This window comes from Amblyomma mixtum, chromosome 3 (assembly GCF_055824585.1).
Source record: "Amblyomma mixtum isolate Tamu chromosome 3, ASM5582458v1, whole genome shotgun sequence".
Taxonomy (NCBI): domain Eukaryota; kingdom Metazoa; phylum Arthropoda; class Arachnida; order Ixodida; family Ixodidae; genus Amblyomma; species Amblyomma mixtum.
The window spans coordinates 65,916,555-65,939,979 of record NC_143014.1 but is presented as its reverse complement, the minus strand read 5'-3'; the positions used below and the strand labels follow the sequence as shown (position 1 = coordinate 65,939,979).

The 23,425-nt window shown below is 43.6% G+C and overlaps 1 protein-coding gene across 1 annotated transcript in view; it reads right to left on the bottom strand.

The window, feature by feature from the left end:
* Cog4 (conserved oligomeric Golgi complex subunit 4) overlaps positions 1 to 17,518 on the bottom strand; it is a 45,144-nt gene extending 27,626 nt beyond the window's left edge. The window contains exons 1-11 of the mRNA XM_089579503.1: positions 17,367 to 17,518; positions 16,722 to 16,804; positions 12,796 to 12,910; positions 9,376 to 9,477; positions 9,205 to 9,280; positions 7,948 to 8,141; positions 4,535 to 4,691; positions 3,980 to 4,086; positions 3,459 to 3,505; positions 3,284 to 3,380; positions 422 to 464 (exon numbers count right to left, since the gene is read on the bottom strand). Coding sequence (XP_089435629.1) covers positions 422 to 464; positions 3,284 to 3,380; positions 3,459 to 3,505; positions 3,980 to 4,086; positions 4,535 to 4,691; positions 7,948 to 8,141; positions 9,205 to 9,280; positions 9,376 to 9,477; positions 12,796 to 12,910; positions 16,722 to 16,804; positions 17,367 to 17,471 — 1,126 coding nt within the window. The 5' untranslated portion in view covers positions 17,472 to 17,518. The remainder of the gene's footprint in view (positions 1 to 421; positions 465 to 3,283; positions 3,381 to 3,458; positions 3,506 to 3,979; positions 4,087 to 4,534; positions 4,692 to 7,947; positions 8,142 to 9,204; positions 9,281 to 9,375; positions 9,478 to 12,795; positions 12,911 to 16,721; positions 16,805 to 17,366) is intronic.
* Between the last annotated feature and the right edge of the window lie 5,907 nt (positions 17,519 to 23,425).

The following is a 23,425-nucleotide window of genomic DNA, read 5'->3' as shown; positions in this document are numbered from 1 at the left end:
TGTGAAACTGAGTTTGTTCTAGTAATGTTGATGGTCAAGGGGTCTGTGTTGTGCACAGAAGCTGACTTGGAGGTTTTTTTTTGTTCTTGTGTGTTTTTTTTTTTTTCATTTTGTTCACGGCAAGAGAAGTTTTTAATAGCTAGTAAAAGGAAAGGTGCAGCATTGTCTCTAACAGATTCCAAGAAAATTTAATTTTGCGGCATAAAAGGTATCATATTTTACCACCATTTAAATCTGTATGGCTGCTACAAAGGAACTAGATACTTGGGCCTGTAAAATGCCATAGTCAACCATGGTGTGAGGGAGTGCTATGAGACTCAGCCTTAAAAATGACTAGGTTCCAGCATTACCAAAAACCAAAAAAAAAGCAAACAAAGACAGCAAAGTGCAGTTTCTATAAATCACATAAATGGCCACATACCTGACTTTATGGCTGGGTCTTGATATGCAACATCAAAATCACTCTGCAAATATGAAGAAAAGCAGGAGGTTAATGGGAATGCCTGGACTCATAAAATTATGCAATAAAAACTTATATCGCACAGAGAACCCAACACTTTTTATCACAGCCATTATTGATAAGCGGCTCACTGCGTAGCCCAGAGTGCCAATGTATCTAAATCATCATTACACTTGGGGCTTTCAAGTGATTCTGCAAGAAGCAGTTCTTGGCTACTTTAGACTGGTGGACGGTCTTCCCTCGTGCTTGCACCTGTCTTAATGAGACACTGAGGAGAACTGAAGTTGGCCTGTACTGAAAGATTACCGCGTTTTTTGAGATTTAAGAGGCTACTTTCCCTAAAAATGGAGCATTAATAACCATTACACAGCACAGAAAAGATTAAAAAAGTAAATATTGATACTCCCAACGCCAGCTGTTTTTGCAAGCAACCTCTGGTTACACCTAACAGTTTATATACGCAGATGCCCGATGCTATACTAAACCGCTATTAAAAAAAATTGATAGACGATTACGATAGCTGGTAATGTGAAGATTGGGCATAGCTCTTCGCGTATTTTCGTTTTGCCACCCTTCGGGATCTTCCTGTGGCAGTCACCGTCCAGCTGTCCATTCCTCCACTTTCGCCTTGGCAGGCGGGATTTCGCTCTGCTACTACCAGCCACCTGTCACCTGTCAGGTGGTGTGTCATGCTGCTCGTCACCCTGCGGGACCTTCCCGTGGCAGCCACCTTCCAGGCGGCGTTTATCTCTTCTAATTGGACAACCGGTTACGCCCACGACTACACCAACAACACCTACGTGAAAGCCAGGAACGGGCGCATAAGAGCTGCGCACTAAAACTGGATGGAGCTGTCCTCAGTGCTACTTTAAAATGGCCCTGAATCTTTCCTTGTCAATCATGAGAAGCACCATGAAGACTCCAAGATGCTTTAAAAGCAATGTCATCCGAAAGAGTTTTTTTCTTAACCGGAGGGGGAAAATTAAATGTCAACATTCAGTTTTAGCCACTTCCCTCACAGCTTTTCTCCTCTGCCTTCCCTCAACTTAAGCCTCCGCAAGCATCACCCCCTTGCCAAGGTCGTGACAGATGCTGACTCAACACATACAATGTTACATCATGATGACATGCATGTGCTGTGTAGGGCTATGCGACTTAGCTGAGATGTTCACAATGGCTCAGTCTATCAGTTGCACATCAAAGCAGACATTCCCTTGAAGCACCAGATGCAATACTAGTTGATTATACATATCAGCACTTTTGCAAAGAAATAAGCATTTATCCAGGGCAGCAGTAAGACAGCTGAAGAGCTACGCTGGCAGGTGAGACGGTGACGATTTTGGCAACATGAAAGCATCCTTTTTACAAGCATCGCGTGAGAAGCACTTCCAACACTGTTTGTGCACGAAGTTTAAAAACAACACAGTGCAGTAGGACAACAAACTCAAAAATAGAAACACCTTCTTTAATTCGTAAATTTTATTATCCTGCTACATCAACTGCCTTCCATACTACTGCTACAAAGTGGGCCTCAGAGCTAAAGATTCAAAAGTTGACCAATTTTACTAAACTAACAGAATGAGATGGCCTCCTGGCCCTTTGTTTGCTGAGCAGTAATTATACAGAACACAGATGGAATTCTTGTAGCAGCTGCACACCTTTTTTTTAAAAATAAAAGGGCTGTTCATCATCTGCATGCGAAGCCGCGTTAGCAGTAAAAACTCGTTAATTCGACCACTGTTAACTCAGGAAACTGTACCATTTTAATTCCTGGTGTGGTCCCGGCCATTGCCCATGTAAGTCTACGGTGCAAACGCTCGCTAATTTGGACGCTATGGGCCTCGCAATGGTTGATCCAAACGGGCTCCCTGAAGGTAGGCCGTGTCCAGGTGAGACCGGCATGGCAGGCATTCATCGAAATAATGCCACTCAAACTTGAATTGCATGCGGCATAGTTCCATGCACCTCTGATGTGTGCGCAGCGGCAGGCATGATGAAAAACAGACGGCCCAGTTTCTGAGAATAGTCTGACTGCTTAATTTCATTATGGTTACGTAGTTTCAGTTTTGCTTTTCTGAGCTTCACACCAGCCCGCATCGATGGCTGTGGCCAGCCAACCATCATCAGCCAGCCAACCAAGCACAGTTACATGATTCTTCCATTCCAATGAGGGCGCCAAAACTGTGCGTTCATCCCGTGCGATCCGCCGTTTGTGCGGTGAAGCCTTCTCACACGCAATGCAGCCGCTTGTGAGGGGGCTCCACTGTTACCGCGTTGTCCCGTGAAGGATGTCGTTAGAGCGCTTATCACTTTGGAGCTGTTCTGCTTCGATGCATCCAACAGTATGCATGCAATAAAGCACCTATCTCAATAGCAGGTGACCACTGTGCAGTCTTTCACCAAAAATATATAGTACTACGATGAAAGCGGTTCTTGCCAGTCTTTTTCAGGTCATTTGATAATTAGAACATTTTTACTGCTCCCTTGAAGTTTGAATTAATGAGCTTTTAATGTAGTACAAGAAGCGCAAGAAACTCAGTTTTTTACTAGAGACTCCCCGTGACACACAGCATAACTTAGTTTTAGTGCATGTGACATTGGTAGCCAGAGCACTGACCATGAGGCTTCTGGTATGAACATCTGCACATGTCTTGCAATAAGACATTTAAAATGTATTCTGTTGACTAGGGCATGACTGTGCAGCTGTAATTACAGAAGCATTTCAAAATGAAAAAATAGTTCTTTTCAGTGGTTACATAGGAATTACGATTCACGAAGAGCATGTGCACAGGTTAAGGGGCTTAACAAAAACATTAGACCCACCGCTACTCTCCTCCGAATGAACCGAAGGTAGAGTTCTGCACGGCTGTTCAAAAGTGCCACTTCAGCAAGCAGGACATCCAAATCACGTGGATCTAACCTAAGGAAAAAAAAAAAATTCAATGCTAGCAAGAAGGAAAAAAAAAGCAGCCCTAATTAATGCAAAAAAGGCACTTACTTGTCCATCTGCTTAGAACTTCGAAGGAGCATTTGCACTTGCTGCGCCTGGATAAACAGTGACCTTTACTAAAAAACTAACACAAAAAGAATGCTCGGAGACACAAACACACCACACCACAAGACCATAACACACTTTCAGGTGGGGTAAAATAAAAGTAAACAGGGCTACAAGAAGATATATCTCAAGCATTTTGATTCTTTTATGCATTCTACAGCCAAAAACGTATGAACATTGTACACTATCTGTAAAAAAGTTGTTCAGTTTAAGTCTTCTGACTGAAACGTAAAAATTTTTACCAATATCTCTTTTTTCCAAAACCCATCATGCTTATACAATGTCCTGTAGTGAATGATTCCCATATTCACATTTATTTCTGCATCCAACTAAACCTATCAGAAGTAAGCCCTTTAGTGCTATCCCCACTTGAATGATCAAATAATTCAATGCTGTCACAAATGGTGCTTTAATGTTAAGTCATAGCTCTTGAATAAAGAAAGAATTAATCAAGGAAAACTTACCTTTTTCTTGAACTGCCTATTTTTCTTGAAGTCTTCCAAGATTTTCTTCACTTGGCAGTCACATTCCTTTTGTAACAATTCTACAACAGTATGGAGCCTCCCGTGACCTGCAAGGGAATAAAAATAAGGTTACTTTTTAATTAGAAGAGTGGTTTATTAGTATTAAGCAGCAAAAACTGAGAAAGAAGGCCATCTCGCAACAAATACAAAACTGGATCTAAAAAGCAAAGCATTAAGAATGATTACAAAACATAAAACAGAGCAGGGAACAGGACAAAGGAGAGAAGCAAACAGGACGAGCTTCTCTCCTTCTCTCCTGTTTGCTTCTCTCCTGTGTCCTGTCCCCTGCTCAGTTTTATGTTTTGTAATTATGTCATGCCAACTAGGCCCTCATCGCTCAGTGTTGGCATTAAAAATGTTGCACTGCAACTACAAAGGCAAGCTTTTAACTTGTGCTTTTTCATCTTAGCAGGAATTATAGGCAGCATGTCATTAAGCAATAATAGAAGTAATTAGACACTTTATAATTACAATTAACTTTCACAGAAACATTACCATAGTAAGTCTCTACCAGGGGCTGATGAATCTCAATAGTCCTGGCGATTCCCTCAAACAGAAGGGTCACTGTATCGGCATAAATAACATTTGCCCGCTTGTCTGTGGAACTTGTTGCTTGAGCTTGCTTTAGGTTCTTGTGCGCTGTTTCAGAGATCTGCAGGAAGGGTGGAAAAAATAGCCATCTGCAATCACATGAACACTTACCACTAATAATTAGAAATTGTGCACAAAGCATCGACAGCCAAAGCAACTACAAAAATACCGCAGCTTTCATAACTAATGCACTGCATGAGCAAACAAATTTTGTTGCCAGGTAATTAGGAGTCAACAGTTTGAGCTAAGCTTCAAGCAATGCATTTGCAGAGTTACATGTGATATGCAATGTTAAATGTTCTGAAGCTCCACAAGGGTTAAAAGGGCTGGGAATTAGTTTGAACTACCAGAGGCTTTTTAACGTGCACTGACATAACATGGCACGTGGGCGCTATTGCATACATATCGCTTCTATCAAAAATGCAGCCGCAGTGGCTGGGATTCTATCTCGTGACCTTGTTCTCAGCAGCTGAATATACAAAAGCTACTGAGTCACCACGGCAAGTTTTCAGAGCTAACATAGGCTCTGTTGACTACAACACAGCCATAAACAAAAAGGACTGCAATATTAAAAATAAGTATACCTAAACTCAATAACAGCATTTTAGGTAACATATGGTTAATGTGGATTTAACGTCCCAAAGAGGCTCAGGCTATGAGGGACACTGTAGTGAAGGGCTCCGGAAATTTCGACCACTTTGGGTACTTAACGTGCACTGACATCACACAGTACATGAGCCACTAGAATTTCGCCTCCATCGAAATTTGACCGCAGCGGCCGGGATCGAACCCGCGTCTTTTAGGTCAGCAGCCGAGCGCCATAACCACTAAGCACCATGGCGGCCATTTTAGGTAACATATATATTTCACTTTGAACAATACCTTTGCTAGGCATGGAAACTATGCAAACATCCAGTGCAGGTGCTGACCCACCAGACAGCTTTGTGTACAAAGGAAAATAACAAAATTCAAGACAAAGAAATTCCATATGGTTCGCAAGCTGCTTGAAGAAAAAAGTATGATGCATTTTCAAGAGCAATGGCCCGAAAACAGATACAAGAGTAAAAATGACCACGTAAGCTCTACAAAGTGTCACTGCAGACATGTGGTGCAAATCAGGAAATTTCATGTTTAATAATTTCACTACATTCTGCATTGTTACTCCCAGATAAACTATTGTTATTGTGAGCATCGTGCCTAATGTTTGATATGTTTTGCTTCAGGCTGCGATGATGGCTCAGGTAGGTCATTAAAATGTGCAATAGGTGCGATGCAAGAGTTATCTAACAGTAATCTTTCTTCCAGTTCTTTGTCATATCACCAGCACCTAAACGACATGCTATAGCACATTGTTGGCCTTTTCCTGTTCTTTCTTATCAAGAATAACAAACCACTGGGTTCTGTCTGTAAAACTGTATTACATATGGAGCATGATTTACCGTATTTACTAGCGTAATTTGTGCACCAACCACTTATTACCCAGGTTTACAAAAAAAAAAACCTTCAACTGCAAACTTCATGCTCCCTGCTGCGCCAAACCACCAGCATGCATGCGAGTGTGCACAAGGGAGGGCTGGGAAGATCGATGCAGCCGTGCCATTGTATGTAGCTGCGAAAGGTGCCAGTGACGAGGGGACGCTGCCACGGCTGCCCCAAAAGTTTTGAATTATGCTCCGTTTAGCCGGGCGCTTGCAGTCCCTTTCCCAGAAAAACATTGTGAACTGCCGATAACCACCGGCACGTGCTGGAGTCTGAAACTACAAACTGTTCACTGTTCGGTTGGCCGCTAGTCAGCCCAGCCATATTCAAAAGTGTCATTTTATCTCCATTAGCCCCTGACTGCCGGCTTTGCAACTGTACCATTTGTTTGCCCAGTAAGGGGTGCAAGATATATATGCTGTATACTGCCACATATAGGTGGCAATATGCAGCATATATTGTGCGTTATGACCTTTGTAGTTTTCTTCCAGGACGTGTTCGCGAGATCTCCATGTCATTTGCGCATCCCCTTTTTGAAGCCTTAATTTTTAAAAAAGTACACAAATTACACCAGTATATATGGTATGTATTAACAAAAGGCTGAAATTGATAAGCTAAAGGCTGATGCCACAGGAGATTCAATGTGGCTACACCTCGTAGCTTCGTTCACCACCTCCCTGAGCCTTTTTTTTTTTTTTGGCATATGTGTGTTCAGCTCAAGTGCATGGAAAAAGACAGTGCTGTCTCCACTGGAAAAATTTGAGGTATGAGAAGTGCCTGTAAGGCTGGCTGAACGCACAAACCATTCCACTTCTCAAGAAGCAACCCCACTGTTTCTTTTTTGTTTTTTCCTTTTCTACCTTGCTACTATAAGTGCCACAATAAAGCCTTTTCTCAATCAACCAACGAAGGCATATTTGCAATACCCTTGAACTACGGCGTCATGACATGAAATGCTTGAAAGATGGCACCACCAATGCTTTTTTTGTGTGCATATAGCAAGTGTTAGCATCAATGAAGAAACTAGTTTCAATGCTATTCTTCTGAATACTTCACTGGCATTCAAACCTTTCCTCACCACATATGAACTTCTCCATAAGTAATCGTATCAAAAGTGAGAAGTCCATTGTTTTTGCTAATTTTCTATTATTTACTAACCATGTGGGTGGTACACATGGCTGAATGGTACCGCAACGAAAGACCTGCCTAGCTACCCAACTTCATGAAACTTGTGCCTAAAAAGGGACCCAACCAATCACCGGCCTGCAAAGTGATTAACACACACACATGAAGATCTCGGTCCCTTCTAGCAGTTAAAATATGGGTAGCTCAGGTGGGTCTGAACCCACCTTTCTTTTCCTGCTGTTATCTGGGTCGTGTAAACCACGCTACCAAATGCAAGTTTTTGTTTTTCAGAATTAACACTTCACCTTTCGCATTCATTTTGTGAGCAAGCTCCCAGTTAACAAACCTCAGCCAAAACGCCAACTGCACTGCTATGCCTTGCAACCATGAACCAAACACCTGACTCTGTCACATGTAACATCACAAATTTAGCCGTGAGTGGTATGAGCAAAAAATTCGTTCTTCAAAGGGGTCCTGAATTATCCATTAAGCACGGTAAGGTAATAATAGCATAGTGAGTTATGTTTAAGAAAATTTTCTTTGATGACATCAATTGTTACATGCCCAACAAACTCCCAAGGTATCTCTCGTGATTGGCAAAGAGATGTTTCATGGTCTCTTTACATTCAGCTTGCTCAGCAAAAAAACAAAAAAAAAAAACAAAAAAGCCACTTTGCACCAAACAAGCCAAAAGAAAAGATGCTTTTTTTCACCTGCGAACTCAGGTAAAGGGAGAACTTGTGAAGCCCTTCATCATGCTGGTTGAGAAGAGGAAAAATTTTAAAGAAGCGCTCCACAGAAGCGATATCTCCTTCATTGACCGCCTCTTTAAACTTCTTCATCACTATCACACGAAGCCTGTTTTCAGCTTCACGGAGTGATGAAAATGCCTCTTCCAAGCTGCTACCTGGAAAAGTAAGAAACCGACAATTGTCAAATGTAAATTAAGGGGTTTAATGTCTCGAAGGGTGTGCTGACAATGCACAGCAGATGGGTGTTTTTGTATTTTGCCTCCACTGAAATGCGGCCAAGGCGGCTGGTATTGAACCTGTGACCTTGGAATCGGCAACCAAACGCCAAAGCCACTGAGCCACCCTGATAGGTAGAAAAAAAAAAAATCACTCTTGCAAACAAATTGATTTAGTAATGATTTAGTAATGCATTCCCACAGAATGTTTAAAAGACATTGCATTTGTCATAATAACCAATGCTTTGCAATTCAAAATGGATTACTTAGCTATAACTCTCTATAATACTGCCAAACCTACAGATGGTGATAAATTTGAACAAGTTATGTTTTTTTTAGGATACTGCGCTAAAGTGTGCGTACTGAAAGGTTTGGTTTGGTTTATGGGGTTTAACGTCCCAAAGTGACTCAGGCTATGAGAGACGCCGTAGTGAAGGGCTCCGGAAATTTCGACCACCTGGGGTTCTTTAACGTGCACTGAAATCGCACAGTACACGGGCCTCTAGAATTTCTCCTCCAAAGAAATTCCAGCCGCCGCGGCCGGGATCGAACCCGCATCTTTCGGGTCAGCAGCCGAGCACCATAACCGCTGAGCCACCGCGGCGGCCGTACTGAAAGAGCTCATTTTTTTGCTACGGTATGTGAAGTTCAACTTCCCAAAGCCGCACATGGTTATGAAAGATGGTGTAGTGAAGGGCTCCAGATTAATTTCAACCATCTGGGGTTCTCTAATGTGCACTAACATCACACAGCAGAAGGGCCCTTTTGCATATCGCCGCAAACAAAATACCACTGCCATGGCTGAGGATCAACCTGGAGCTCGGCAACTGAAAATCGTCACCACTAAGCTATTCGTTTTTTATCCAGGCTCCAAATATTACGCATTGTTAGAAAGTTACGTTTTAGGATGCACTGGACACCTTCTGTAGTAGTTTATACAACCACACTCGCTTTATATGGAGGTTGTGAACTAGGCATTAATGCTAAAAAAATGTACACTGACCTTCTTGGATGTCAGCTGTGGATCTCTTCAAGACAGACTCATCCAGGCTCAAAAATCTATGAATGTGTGCTGCTGCCTGCACGTCACATACACCAAACATGAAAAAAATTACCGTGAAGTTTCAGAGCCAAATCTCTTGTTCATTATGAACAGTGAATTAAAAAAAAATACCTGTTCATAGTCCTCATTCTGCAACGCAGTCTGGACCCCATCAGTGCAGAACTTTAGGTCTAAGATATCTTCAACCCTTTGGACACATTCAGTCACTCGGCTCTGTGCAAAATGGGGTCATTTTAAATCGACAAAACATACGTCCAACAGTCTGCTACACTTTTTAAATTTTTCATTCAAAATTCAGTCACAGCAAAGCATGAAAAACACAATTAGGCAGCTGGCAACCACATGTGGCCTTTTCTGTGTGTTACAAACTGCCTGCATGGATTACCATCTGCACTAAGAACATGTCTAACACCCACCACACGGGCACTTTCAAAGGCTGTCGAGTCGAAAGCTTTAGAAATTCTCACCACTATCAAAACTCGAAGGAGTAGTATTGCTGCTACACGACAAACTAGATCACCGTTGTGAGTTTCCATCATTTCATACCAAGATGTTGTGGTACCGCCGTCGCTGCCAATAAATTTGCAGGCATGCTAGCAATGGCTAGCAATCAGCTTACAAGTTTAAAGGGTTAAAAACAAAATGTTTACTCACTACAGTGATATTAATCACTCTTGAAATCAACTTTCTTGTCTTGGACAAGCTGTAGTAGCATTCATGCACTTTTGAAGAAGATAGTGCTGGTTGTTTTTGTACCACTGGCAACAACGGTATTATGCTTGCTGCCGTGTTTTGTGGCCCGGCCTGTCTTTTTTTTGGCAAAGTAAGTTGTATAACTTTAGGGCCCCATGTTTTTCATAGATAAATAATGCAGTTATTTGTACCCCAGTGCGTTGCTGTGTGCACTCCACGTTCGAGAATGCACATAGATCCCCACTCAAAGGTCCTCAAGATTTAGAGAGGGTTCCGCAGTGCTCCATTGACTCGATGGCCATCGGAGCCACCCGTGCAAAAGTGCTCCATTGACCTTTGAGTCGATAGACTATCGGTTTGAGGGCCTTCGAAATGTCACACGGGTAAAGGACCCAACCCCTTTTGGGTACAGTGAGCATTTTAGGATGAATTCTTCAACTGACTCATATCATAAGCTGAACAACTTAGGCACCTGTGTATGGTTCCCCACTGATGCAATGAAAAAAAAATGAATAGAACAAACCATCACAAACACACTGGTAAATACAACTTTTGCACTACTGTGCTCACTAGCATTCCACAGCACCAAGTAGCTGATGAATTTATGCAACTGACACATAGCATATTAAAAGAAAAAAAATCAATGAGGAGGGCAGCAACTTGAAATTCTGGTCTATGAACACAACAGCTTTTCAAGAGCATGAGGGCTGAGAGCACTGTTTAGCATTACAAGACAGTTGCCATCCTACATGAAAAAAAAGGGCAAATGTTAAAAAGCCGAGACCTGCAACAACTAAATGGTTCTGAGCAGGTGCTATGCAAGATTTCTCTATAAATGTTTTTCTTCAGAGTATACAAGAATTTTTTTTTTTTCATTTTTCTTTTTGCCACCTACTGCTTCACTCTGATTATCATTCTTGACTTATTAGCAGTGGCAGCTCTTATACAACTATATATCTCAGGGACCTTTGCAAGGCTGAACTACTGATAAGCTGAAAATATACATAGACTTGCAACGCTAAACGCACACCGTAAAATGGTTCTCTAGGTTAAACTGCTCACTTATTAGCACTGGAATTCAGTGCAGTGATGGCATACAACAGCTTTGGCTTTTTAATACTAATTTCCTGATTTCATCAGAATTAATTATAAATCCGTGTCATCTGCAGTGTTGGAGACCCATAATAAGCAGCTTTCGCATAGTGCACGTTAAGCATTGCAACAGTCTGTTCAAGGTTTCATCACACCCTAGAGTCAGTTAACTGTACTGAAGTATACTGGAAGCATTAAAAACTGGAGGGAACACTTAAGCTTCGTCTTAAGGGCATGACGTGACAGCATTAACAGGTTAATGCCCATATTATGTTAAATTGGTCACTCTCTACTTCACATTCACAGATCCCTGGGAGTCCTCATAACAATTTTGGCACAGTAGTGCAGTGGTTAAGCGATGCACCACTGCTGCGATGGCGGGTGCTGCCGCCAGTGGGGCTCATCAGACTCGGGTTGTTCTTCCTGAGCAACCTCTCGTGACCAATCATTAATTTAACTACCACCTGCCACGGTGGGCAGTTTGCTCACAATCCACGAAAAGTCTCCAGGGAAGTAACCTAGCTGGCCCACCTGCCACCTAGGTTGCTCCTCTGGAGATTTTTCGCAGATTTTTCGTTCACAGCCAATGACACCGACGCCAATGCCGGCTTTTTTTGCAACATGCGACCCTTAACACTATTGCATTAATAATCAATACCACAACATTGATTCATAAAGTAAAACAACATTAGCACAGTCTTGCCTAGACTAGGCTGTTCACAACATGGCAAGAATAGACAATCAAGACGATACTTCTGTTTTTTGCGATTCAATTCATAGGCAATGTGAAAGCTCATTTCAAAGTGATGTATGGTCAGCAGAAAAAGTGGTGTACACAATGTAAGCTTCAATTAAACTGAAATGCAGCCCCGAATTACAAGAATTTTTAATAAGCAGGAGCACGACGGATCAGAATGAGGAAACTGACATGCATGCAGATGAACACAGTCAGCCTTCGGCTATATCAACAGTAGGTGCCACCTTGACATGGCGGTAGTGAGCTTGGTTAAATCAAACCTTGCATGGTATGCAACACTTTCGCTCCCATCAGCACACTGGACATCAGTGCAAGCATTCATAGCAACAAAGAGAAATGCGGTCAAGAAAAGTATCGTTCTACCAACTGAAGGTTCCTGCTAATGCAAGAAAATTTACAAACGCACAATGAACCGGCAGGAAATTCTACAAATAGTCATACATTAAAATAAACATCACTACAAGCAAAACAGGATGTTCTGCAAACCTTTGCATACATGGTCGGTGGAGAAAAGAATAGCATTTGCACCTGAATTTGGGTAAACGACTGGCTTTGGAAAAGTGAGCTCAATTACAAAAATTAAGGTTGGGGTCAGCCTACAACTCCAATAAATATATAATTTCCTTGTGCTTTATGGACGTCTTGCAAATATCTTCTGATGTTTACTACACTTCCATCAGTACTCTTGTGTCACAAATACAACATAAATCCTACATGGTCGGTGGAGAAAAGAATAGCATTTGCACCTGAATTTGGGTAAACGACTGGCTTTGGAAAAGTGAGCTCAATTACAAAAATTATGGTTGGGGTCAGCCTACAACTCCAATAAATATATAATTTCCTTGTGCTTTATGGACGTCTTGCAAATATCTTCTGATGTTTACTACACTTCCATCAGTACTCTTGTGTCACAAATACAACATAAATCCTACAATCATTAAAATAAAATGCACTACAGAACTACAACAAATACTGCCAAAATTTTTCACCTTTGCTAGGTCCAACTGCCGAACTTTGCTGCTAATGTTCTCAGCAAGTGTAGAAGTAAACGATATCATGTTTGCAAGTTGCTCTGCATCTCCATAGACTAGCTGGAACGTTGGCCTGAAAAGAAAAATTATACTGGCTGACATGACATTATTTGCCCACATGTGCATACTGAACCCCCCCTTACACCCCTGTCACATGGGCAATTTTGATCCTAATTTATTTGATCTGCATTGAGGATTTCGAGCATGAGTGAAGCATCCGGTGCTACACGGATGTTTTCAATGCTCAGGTGTGGAAACCCAATCATGCAAGGTGGTTTCGCCGAGGAGTCCGTCAACTAATCATTGACAGCAGAGCAGAAAGAAGTATGGGAAGACAGAGGGGAGCTATGAAATGTGGGTGGTGCCAAAGAATGTCAAAGGTGTCCAGCATTAATGTCACACTTGACAAGGGGATGTGGCACAAAAGTGGCAAACATGTCAAAAGCCAAAGATACAAGGGGCAGTCAAAGAGTAACCTTAATATTTTTTTATTTGAAAAGAATGAGTCAGGCAGAAAGGCATTTCATTATTTCCCAAAATAGTCCCCAGCATGTTCAATGCAGCTGAGCCAGCACTGCATTAATGCCTCAATTGTGGAAGAACAAAAAGTCTCGTAGGTTCACCGTGCCGCTACGAATGCAATTCTTTCACATCATCCGTGCTGAACTTCTTGCCACTAAGCACTTCCTCAAGAGATCCAAAGTAGTAATCACAAGGCGCTAGGTTGGGTAAATATGCCGGTTATGGAGGACACCCCAGATGGCTATTTGCAATCTTCACAATTTCATGAGCTGCTTGGTTTATGGGATTTAAGTCCCAAAGCAACTCGGGCTATGAGGGACGCCGCTGTGGAGGTTCCAGAAAATTTCAACCACCAGGGGTTCTTTAACGCGCACTGCCATCGCACAGTACATGGGCCTCTAGCATTTAGCCTCCACTGAAACTCAACCGCCACGGCCAGGATCTAACCTGTGTCTTTCGGGCCAGCAGCTGAGCACCATAACACTGGGTGACTGCCGCAGCTCAACTGGATGAGCTGTGTGTGGCAGTGCTTTATCCCGCTGTAATAGCATAAGTCAGCAAGTTGCGGCATTTTGACTTGACTGCGTGTCTCAGGTGATTCTTGAGCAGATCACAGTACGAATCACTGTCCACAGTGAGTCACATGGGCATGTAATACTCCGCAATTGTCCCTTTACAGTCAGAGCAATGTCAGCATCAATTTGATGGCTGACCGTGCTGTTTTAAACTTCGGTTTTGGTGACAACAAGTCTCATGACATACAGCTTGCTTGTTTAGTTTATGGCCAGAAGTAATGCACCCAGCATTAACCTGCTCAAATTTACTCTAAAGGAAGACACCCACTTGAACCTTGAAGTACCACAACAGCATCTCCAGATGTCCATTCAGTGCTCCTTCAGCTCAGAAGTACGATATTTTGGCACCCACCAACTGGAAACTTTGTGGCAGTATAAGTCATTGCAAATTATTGGATGTGCAGAGCCACGACTAATCTGTCCCTGCATAGTCCCTGCACCACCTCGTCGATAATTATTTGCCAATTTACATGGACAATTGATTCCACAGGATGAATAACATCATGCATAGTTAGAGTGCAGTCACTCAGGGTGGGTTGTGGCAGTCTGTGCTGAAGCTATGCTTCTATACTTTGTGCCTTTTACAAACCAGCTGAAATGACAGAAAGGCATCCTCACACTGCTCTTCGATTCTTCGATGAAAATCAAAAGGTTTATCGCTCTCAGTAGACAAACGAATTACCACACACTGCTCTTTTCTCATGCACGCTTGCAAAGCTGCAGTCTTTTTCAATACGCTCCAGTGATGTCATCCTCCTCATGATGCCAATGAATCATAATGAGCTCGCCCACATGGAGGTAGGGAATAACATATCTAGAGTGAAACTCTGTACATCATTATGATTTTTATTGCCATATTAAGGTTATTTTTTTTACTTCCACATGTAGTAGTCGATGTGTGGTGACTGGCTCATGAAGCTCGGAAAGAACAGGAAAGAAGTGGATATCCAAGAATTTATTTTAGCAACAGCAGAATGAAACTAGAGTGCTAGAGTAGTAGTAGTAGTAGTAGTAGTAGTCACCATGACCATCCAGTGTCTAGGACCCCACCCCCAGCATACAGTCGGTGCCGTGCGCTAGCTTAGTCATTATCATGAGCGGCACATGATCCCAAGACACCAAATGCCTTGAAATGTTGCTGACAATAACATCCTTAACCCTTTCACTGCTGGATTTTTACTCACTGCTGCACACTCCCTGCTGGGCTTTTTTTTTTGTATGTTAGTTCCCTGGAAATTTTATTCTAGTAACGCACCGGGATGCTCTGCAGGACATGTAGACATTTTTATTCAGGATAACCTTATAGATATTAGTTGTACTGAATGAAATATTCCAGCAGAAATCTCGCCCGTCAGATTTCCTCTTCGTACGTGGATTTTTTGGTGGCAGGGGCTCTTCATAGCTGTCACCACTCGACAAGGCACTTAGGTGGGCTGCTTCCTCGTTGTCACTATCATTGGAGTCCGAATTCATAAGCAGCTCTTGAATTTCTTCATCCGTCAAAGCGCGTACGCTGCCTTGCCATGGCTGCTGTACTGAGACCAAAGTGAAGCAATTCGGATGTAGAAACATGCACTCCATATGCTGTTTAAAATTTACCCTACAAGTTCTATGAATTTATGGGGCCTTTCCAAAGATGGCACGACATGCTTGCATCAATTTTTTTTACACAAGTATTATTGGGAGCGGCAGGGGGTGAGTTAAAAAGCCAAAACGAGTTTACTCGGGAGAGGCAGGGGGTGTGCATACGTGGTAGCCCGAGTTATCTTGGGAGTGGCAGTGAAAGGGTTAAATGACCGCATGGCGTAACAGTAGTAGCCATGACAGTTATGACAGAGTCACCAGTGACAACGTTGCAGATCAGTCACGCTGTGGGAAGGCCATGGATACAGGTGAGGTGGAGCGTCATGCCATAAACACTGCACGTATCTGGGAGGCCAGAGCCACAAACATGTGGTGTATTCAACAGAAGACAAATGTTCTCGGGATGTTCACATATTTCACATTTCCCTCAACTGCAGAAGTGCAAGGTGGACTCGCTGGCACTGATCTTCTGTAGTACAAGGAGTGCAATCACCATATAACTTTTTTTTTTCCTCGTGCATTCCCTGGCTGCTTCATGAACACATACCCTGCAGTGTGTGGGACGAGACAACATTGGCTGCAGCAATGGCTCTGCTGTCGAGCAAAAAATGCAAAATATGCACACACCCAGTTACTGCGCGCACTAAGAGCAGGTGAAAAATTTATGAAAACTAAGTGGGACTGGATTTCGTCAATCACCCTTGCCATCCTCTTCATCACTTAAAGCAAATTACGCATCTGTCATGCCCTTTGCAGCAGGCCTTTGCTACTAGGCGCAGGTTGACTATCTGGTTGTTGGAGATGTATTAAAGTACTAAGGCACAGCTTTGGCCCAATGTCACCAAGAATATTCAACCTATAGCAACATGTAGCATACTATATTGGCACAGTATGGTGTCACATTCCTAACCCAATCCAGCATGAAGCAATTTTCAGATAATTTGTTAAATCTTCTTTGTAACCTCTGACTGGCTTTGTACACACACATCATGCACACATAAGAATATGTATCAGAGGCTTGTTCGACAGACGTAAGAGGGAAGCCTTGCCAAGGGGCGGGGCACACAATGTTACGTCAAAGAAACACCCAACAATAGATTCCTCTAACATTTCACAAAGTGCATTTGTCTCTAGGCTACATGCACTGTATCCCAAATGTTTTTCAGGTAAATGTAGGCATAAAGTCATAGCAACTGAGCTTACAAGATCTTGTGAATGTTGGTGATCTTTGCCTCCAACTCGGCTCTCTGCGAGACCAAGCCATCAAGAGTCTTGGTTGCCTGTTCCTAAGACAGAAAATAACGTGCAACAAATATTTCTCAAGCGCACCAGCAACCACAAGATGAAATCGCATCAATAAACTCAATGATAAGTAGAATTCACATTTGCATGCAGGACCGCGTAGAACGCGTAGAACTTGTGGAGACTTATTTGACGCCAACGGGTCCGTTCCAATACAGTTCGACCTTTCTCTTTTATGATGCCCCTTGCGGGACCTCTCCTGAAGCTTAACCTTTTTGCCGTTATAACTCGAACGTGAAGAGGAAAGCACCAAGAAGAAAACGAAGCGCAGAGCGCGTACTCGCACGGAGACAAATTCACCGGGTCCAAAACAAAACAGTGCATGACAACTGCTGTGACCACGTAAAGAATTAAGAACTAAATGTGTGCATTATCTGGTGTCAACGTTGCGAAAAGGCTAAAAGTAAAAATTAACAAACAATTAACAAACTATAACTATGCGAAACTTCGTTCGTCGGTTCGCATCCATGCATGCACACGGGCGCCAATACAAAACAGTCTCCGTTAGAAACGGCAGGTGCCTATAGATTAAATGCAATACTTGACCTCTTCTATGCACAGCTGTTTGTGCATAGCTTCAGCTTCGGCCACAGATGATATATTGTAAATAGGATCGCCACTCATTTCTAAACTGTGCACAGAAAGTGCCATAATGACACGTGACAAGGTTTGTATCAATGTTGCTGAAGCCTTAGGTGAAACGGCGTCAAGAGTAGCACACAGCCTGCATGATTACAACGAATGGTTGTAAACGATAGAGGATGATGCGCAAAAAAAAATTGTCCGTAGGATAATTAATAAATTAATTAGAGCCGAAAATGTCTACGGCAAAACAACCATGGACGGCAGAATAGTAGAAAAATAGGCAAAGGAGTGAAAATAAATTTTGAAATGAATTGGACTGTGTTTGGTAAATGATAATTAATCAAGCAAAAAGTGTGATTGGCATAGATTAATTCGGTAATTAATTAGAAGCAAAAGTCGTTGGATGGTCGAATAAGCTGGACGGTGTGTACGGGAAGCAGAAATGGCGCTAAATTTGAAACACCAAAATGCGTGATTGAGGTGGAAATGGGTGTAATCAGAGTGAATGTGATTAACTACGAAAAAATGTAAAACAAAGTGATTGCAGTCTATAACCGTAATCAATGAGGATGATTAATGGATAGCAATTAACGTCAATTAAATAGCTCATTAATGTGCTAATGAAGGCCAATGCGATGCTATAAGAGCAAAGAGTATCAAAGAGAGGCAAAGAGCATTAAAGAGAGGCAAAGAGAGACAACGAGTGCCCTGGAGGCGTCAGTGCTTTCGCATTCTCCCAATGCGGGTTGCCGCAGTGATCTCTAACGTTTTTTCGCGCCGTTACGAGTTACAGACCAGCAGAATCGCATTTTCACGTCTCGCCTGCATTCTTCCGCCACTACCACTATGACGTACATACATTGCTATACGCTGAAGAAATTCATCTTTTTGCCCCAAAAACCTGTATTTATAGGTTTTATGGGGTTTAACGTCTCAACGTGGCTCGGGTTACGAGGGATGCCCTAGTGAAGGTCGCGACCACCTGGGGTTCTTTAACATCCATTGACATCGCACAGTATACGAGCCTCCAGCATTTCGCCTCCATAGGAATTTTAATAATTTTTAGTTGCTTTAAAGTACTTTAAAATTACCTTTAAAAAGTTTTTTGTTGAAACACGTGTCCGCTCACTCCAGGCTTCACATATATAAGGGCAATTTACTGGCGTTCTTTCCTGTTTTTCCTTTCGCTTCCGCTCATTTCACTAGATCTATTTCACACAATGGCCCTATGCTCAGCAATGTAGGCCACGGAAGCCATATGCCTTAGCTGGGAACAATTAGATACTGGAACCGTACTACAGACAACTACAGCTGTAGTTCTGCCGTCTCTAGCTAGCTATAGGGACAGCTGCCGTCCCTGTAGTTGTTTCCGAAGGGTTTTGGAACCCCTACAGTACCTTTGATAGACTATAGATGTAGGAATGCATTTAACGGCTACATATTTTCACCTCTCTGTCCACAGATTTTTATCCGTCCGTCCACGTCACGAGACTCGAGAAAATGAAAACACGAATCCACGCCTTTAGGGTGCCAGCAGCGCAGCGCGGGGCCGTGGTAAAAATCGACCTCAACCCGCGAGGCTCCGCCTTCTTTCCCCACGACTGCCGAAGAATACCTATGTTCGGCTCGGACTGGGATATCCCTACGCTGCCCTAGCCATCCCTGCGTTTTTCTGCCTGCTGTATTTTGCTTAATTATAAGCATCCACAAAGGTACCTCACGATAATATTTTTAATTTTATCTCAGAACGAGTTATTTTTTTGCATCATATATTTTAAATATCCAACCATTTGCTATCGGCGAGGTAGTAATGTGTTGGCCTCGAGACCACACTCTTTGGCTGATATGGAGGATGCTGATCGTCTTTGTTACTGTTTTTGTCGCCGAGGTAGAAAACCAAAGTTCAAGCAGCGCGGGAGAGAGAGAAAAACTTTATCTTGCAGAGAAATTCGGGCCTCCTGAGACCCCTGGGTGTCCGCACGACCACAGCACACTCAAATGTTCATGCCTATGAGGCCCATGACACTGGCACCGCGGCTGGCGACGATCGTCCGTCTTGCCGGATCCGTGGAGCGTAGCGAGGTCTCCCAGTCCTCCCATGTTTGGAGTGGCACCAGCCCGCCGGGTGGAGGCGAAGCCGGGCAGGCCAGGAGTATATATGAGTCATGTTTGCCTTCTGTGCATTGCACAGAGGGCAGGAAGCGGGCTGCACTGCTGCGAAGTCCGCTGAACAAGATAATTATTTCCGTCCGGTGTGCAATGCTGTGTTCACGTTTAAAAGTACACGGAGGCGGTACGTGCGAAAATAGCACCCTGACGTTGCCTTTTGTTTGCATATGGTGCTCTAATGTAGCGTTTCTGCACCGTGGTGGCTTGTTGCGGCACCACGAGCAAGTCCACGGCTTAGTGCCGAGGTGTATACATACATCAAGCTCGAGTTCTCTTCCTTAGCAGGTAAGCTATAAATGTAATTTTTATCTTGTGCAAAAAGGTCCTTAGTGTTTTGTGTCAATGGGATATATATAGTAATGTACAGTAGTAGAGAAGCCGCACAGTCTGTGCAATTGTTGTACTACTTGGTCCGACGAGAAGACAATTTTGCAGGCAGTTGGCGAAAGGGTTGTGATATATATGTATAAAAAAATCAACGCGTAGTTTGCGTTACTTCAGGCACTTTTATTTTGCTTTTTGATGCCATGCCAGCCTTCTATTTGCAACGAGCCAAAAACGAGATTACCGCAGTGAAAGCGCAGGGCAAACAATGGTACAGCAGTCTGATTCAAGAAGCATGCTGCTGGAGTGGAAATCTCCAAGTCTGGAGTGACCAGACTTTCTGATTGAAAGTAACCCGTGCAGTCCCAGTTCGCAGTATGTACCGACTACACTGTTGTCAGCATGGACGCAGTGCAAATGGTGCATGCACAGCTGCCCTGATTGTAACACTTGCTTTCACAGCTTCCAGTGCACATATATGGATTTTTTTTATGCATGCGCATCAAACTGTGACACCATATACATGCGGTTGGGGAGTGGGAGCTGTGGAAAGGGGATGAAACAGTTCATGAGCCGGTCAATGAGGACCCATCTTTGTTTTTAATCTGCAGATGACTATTTATTCTCATTGGATGAACCTCCTGGTCACAAGTCAGTCGGTTTGGAAACATCTGCCGGTGACAATTCATTCCTTGTGAATGAGCCTGAGGCACTATTAGAGAGCACTTAAGGTGACATGATTCATTTCCAAGACTCAAATGTGTTTGCAGGTAATGACGTTGAGCTTGCAGCTCTTACGTGCGAAGTCAGTAAAAAGACATCAGCTGACCCAAAAGTGGGAGCATTGGTCACGAACACATTGACATGCTTGGGCAGATTATCAGGGAATGTGGGGACATAGAGGAGGAATTATCTCTGCCAAGGCCGCCTCCTGCCAACAAACGACAAAAAGTGCTGTAAAGGTCATCATCATCATCATCATCCTCTTCAGCCTGACTACACCTACTGCAGGGCTTTTCCCATGTCTCTCCAATTAATCTCGTCTTTTGTCAGCTGTGGCCACCGTATCCCTGCAAACTTCATAATCTCATCCGCCCACCTAACTTTCTGCCGCCCCCTACCACGCTTGCCTTCTCAGAATTCACTCCGTTACCGTTAAGGAACAGCGCTTATCTTGCCTTCGCATTACATGCCCTGCCCAAGCCCATTTCTTCCTCTTGATTTGGACTAGGATGTCATTGACTAGGATGGACTAGGATGCTAGGTTCATGCTAGGGCTAGGATGACTAGGATGGAGGGAAGCTATATTTGCTTCCTCACCCACTGTGCCTGCTTCCAGTCTCCTAACATTACACCTATAATTTTTCTTTCGTCACTAAATGTCCTTAATTTAGACTTAACTCTTTTCGTTAGCCTCCATGTTTCTGCCCCATAGGTGGGTACCGGTAAGATACAGCTGTTAGGTACTTTTCTCTTGAGGTGTATTGGTAAACTGCCATTCATGTTCTGAGAGAACCTGCCATATGTGCTCCACCCCATTCTTATTCTAGTATTTCCCTCTCGTGATTCGGATCAGCAGCTGCTACCTGCCCTAAGTAGACACTACAGAATGTAACCGTTCTGATATTAAGCAGGCAGTGGAACTAACTGGCCTGAGTGGTACGTGAGTGAGAGGTGCCCCCAGTACTGTTGCCGCTTGCGCTCACATTGGTTTAACAGGGTAACAGCTTATTTGAATGCGTGAGAAGGCTACCTGGTGCCAGCAGTGTCTGTACCTTGTGAAAAGGTATTTGCGGGTCTGCAGTGCTTCTCGCAATGGTGGTCCTGGTTTTCAGTGATGGTGTGTTCACACAGAGAGAATCTCCCTCTTCGTGGGGATTCGCGAGCCATATGGTATCGACCGACGAGTAACACGCCACAAGAGGCGCACAACATCGTTTATTATGGGCTAACATAAAAATACTAAAAGGTGAAAAATCTGTGCACCCTTGCTGTAGTTCAAACACAGTACAGCGCAACAATTTGATAGTGTCTCAGCTTCAAAACGCTACAGCGGAAGGGAGATCCTGGTGATTCCAGCAATGCCATGCTACACTTTTCTAGCCACGGTACAACAGACACTGCTAACGACACAGCTGCACTCACACAAATGCGCTACAATGATCAGAGGGAGCTTGGCAGCTCTGCCAATAACAGTCCAATGCTAGGACTGTAAGGTAAAACACAGGAATGCTCTCCGTCACAACAAACCTTGTAAAGATACTCCAGCCTCAGCGCTACACAAATGATGAGCTGGAGGTGTTGCAACCACTCAAGCTGGGTGCGTTCAGACCGCTGGGCTGCATCCGGGAAGGAGGCCACTAGCGCAGAGCACGATCCATGAACCTCTCGCCGGCGGCTGGTCAGGTTGAAAGAACTTCTTGCTACCTTTGGCGGTGTCCGGTGATAGTGTGCTCATAGAGTCCGTATACAGTAAAATATCAGCGATGCACTTTAAAAAAAGTGTGCGCAAAAATAATTATCCGGGAAAACATCAGATCCAAATAGCCTAATTTTGAAAATGTAACTGGTGACTGAGGTACAAAGGCATTTTTGATGATTTCGCTTCATTAAAATGTCGACTAGTATTTTTTGGCACAAGGTCTGAGTGAAGTTCGCGGTGCTGTACGTTGTTTTGCCGCATCCGGTTCGCGTTAGTGGAATGCCCATTACGTTCTTTCTCTTGGGCCCTCCGCACAACCGCAGAGAAGGGGTGAGCTCAACCCAGCGGGATACGGGGGGGGGGGGGGGGGGGTGCACCGGATAGCGGAGGATTACGGGAAAGGACAACCCCCCCCCCCCCCCCCTCAAGGACGGATTCATTAGGTCGCATCCTGTTGTGCATATGCTTGCGGCGAGTCGGAGCCGCGTCACAGTGCGTGGCTTTTGTCCCATGTCTGCAGAGGCGTGCGTTGACAACTTGAAGCGCGGTCAACAAGATATTGCCACTCTAGCTGCAGGCACGAAGAGGGACGATGCTGAACAGATGGGTTGAAGTGACTTTCCTTGAACTTGGGTCAACCGGACGTTGGGAAAGTGAGAGTGTTCGCGAAGCTCGCAGCAGGAAAGTATAATTCTCCAAAATCGTGATGGTGGAAAGTGTACATATGTGTACAATTTGTCACGATGAGTTACCTTCTTTCCCCAATCATTGATTGGTTGTGTTGTTCTTTCCGAATTGTTGATTGGTGATGTTTTCCTTTCCCCAATAATTTATTGGGTGGATGCTTCTGTAGTTACCTGATTAGTTATTCTCCCCACCGAGGGCGGGGACAGAGGTTTTAAAACCAGCTGTTTCGGCAGGACCGAGGGCTGGTTTCTTCACGTAGAACTACGAGCCAGTCAAGTGTAAATTTGTTTTCTCCTTGCTTGTATCTTCCTTTGTGCTTTTAATTGTTATAAAAAGTTAACCTCTCCAGAAGTGTCCTCTAGCAATGTGATTGAGCAATTCGAATCTGCAAGACGTCAAGCATCCTCCAACAATTATC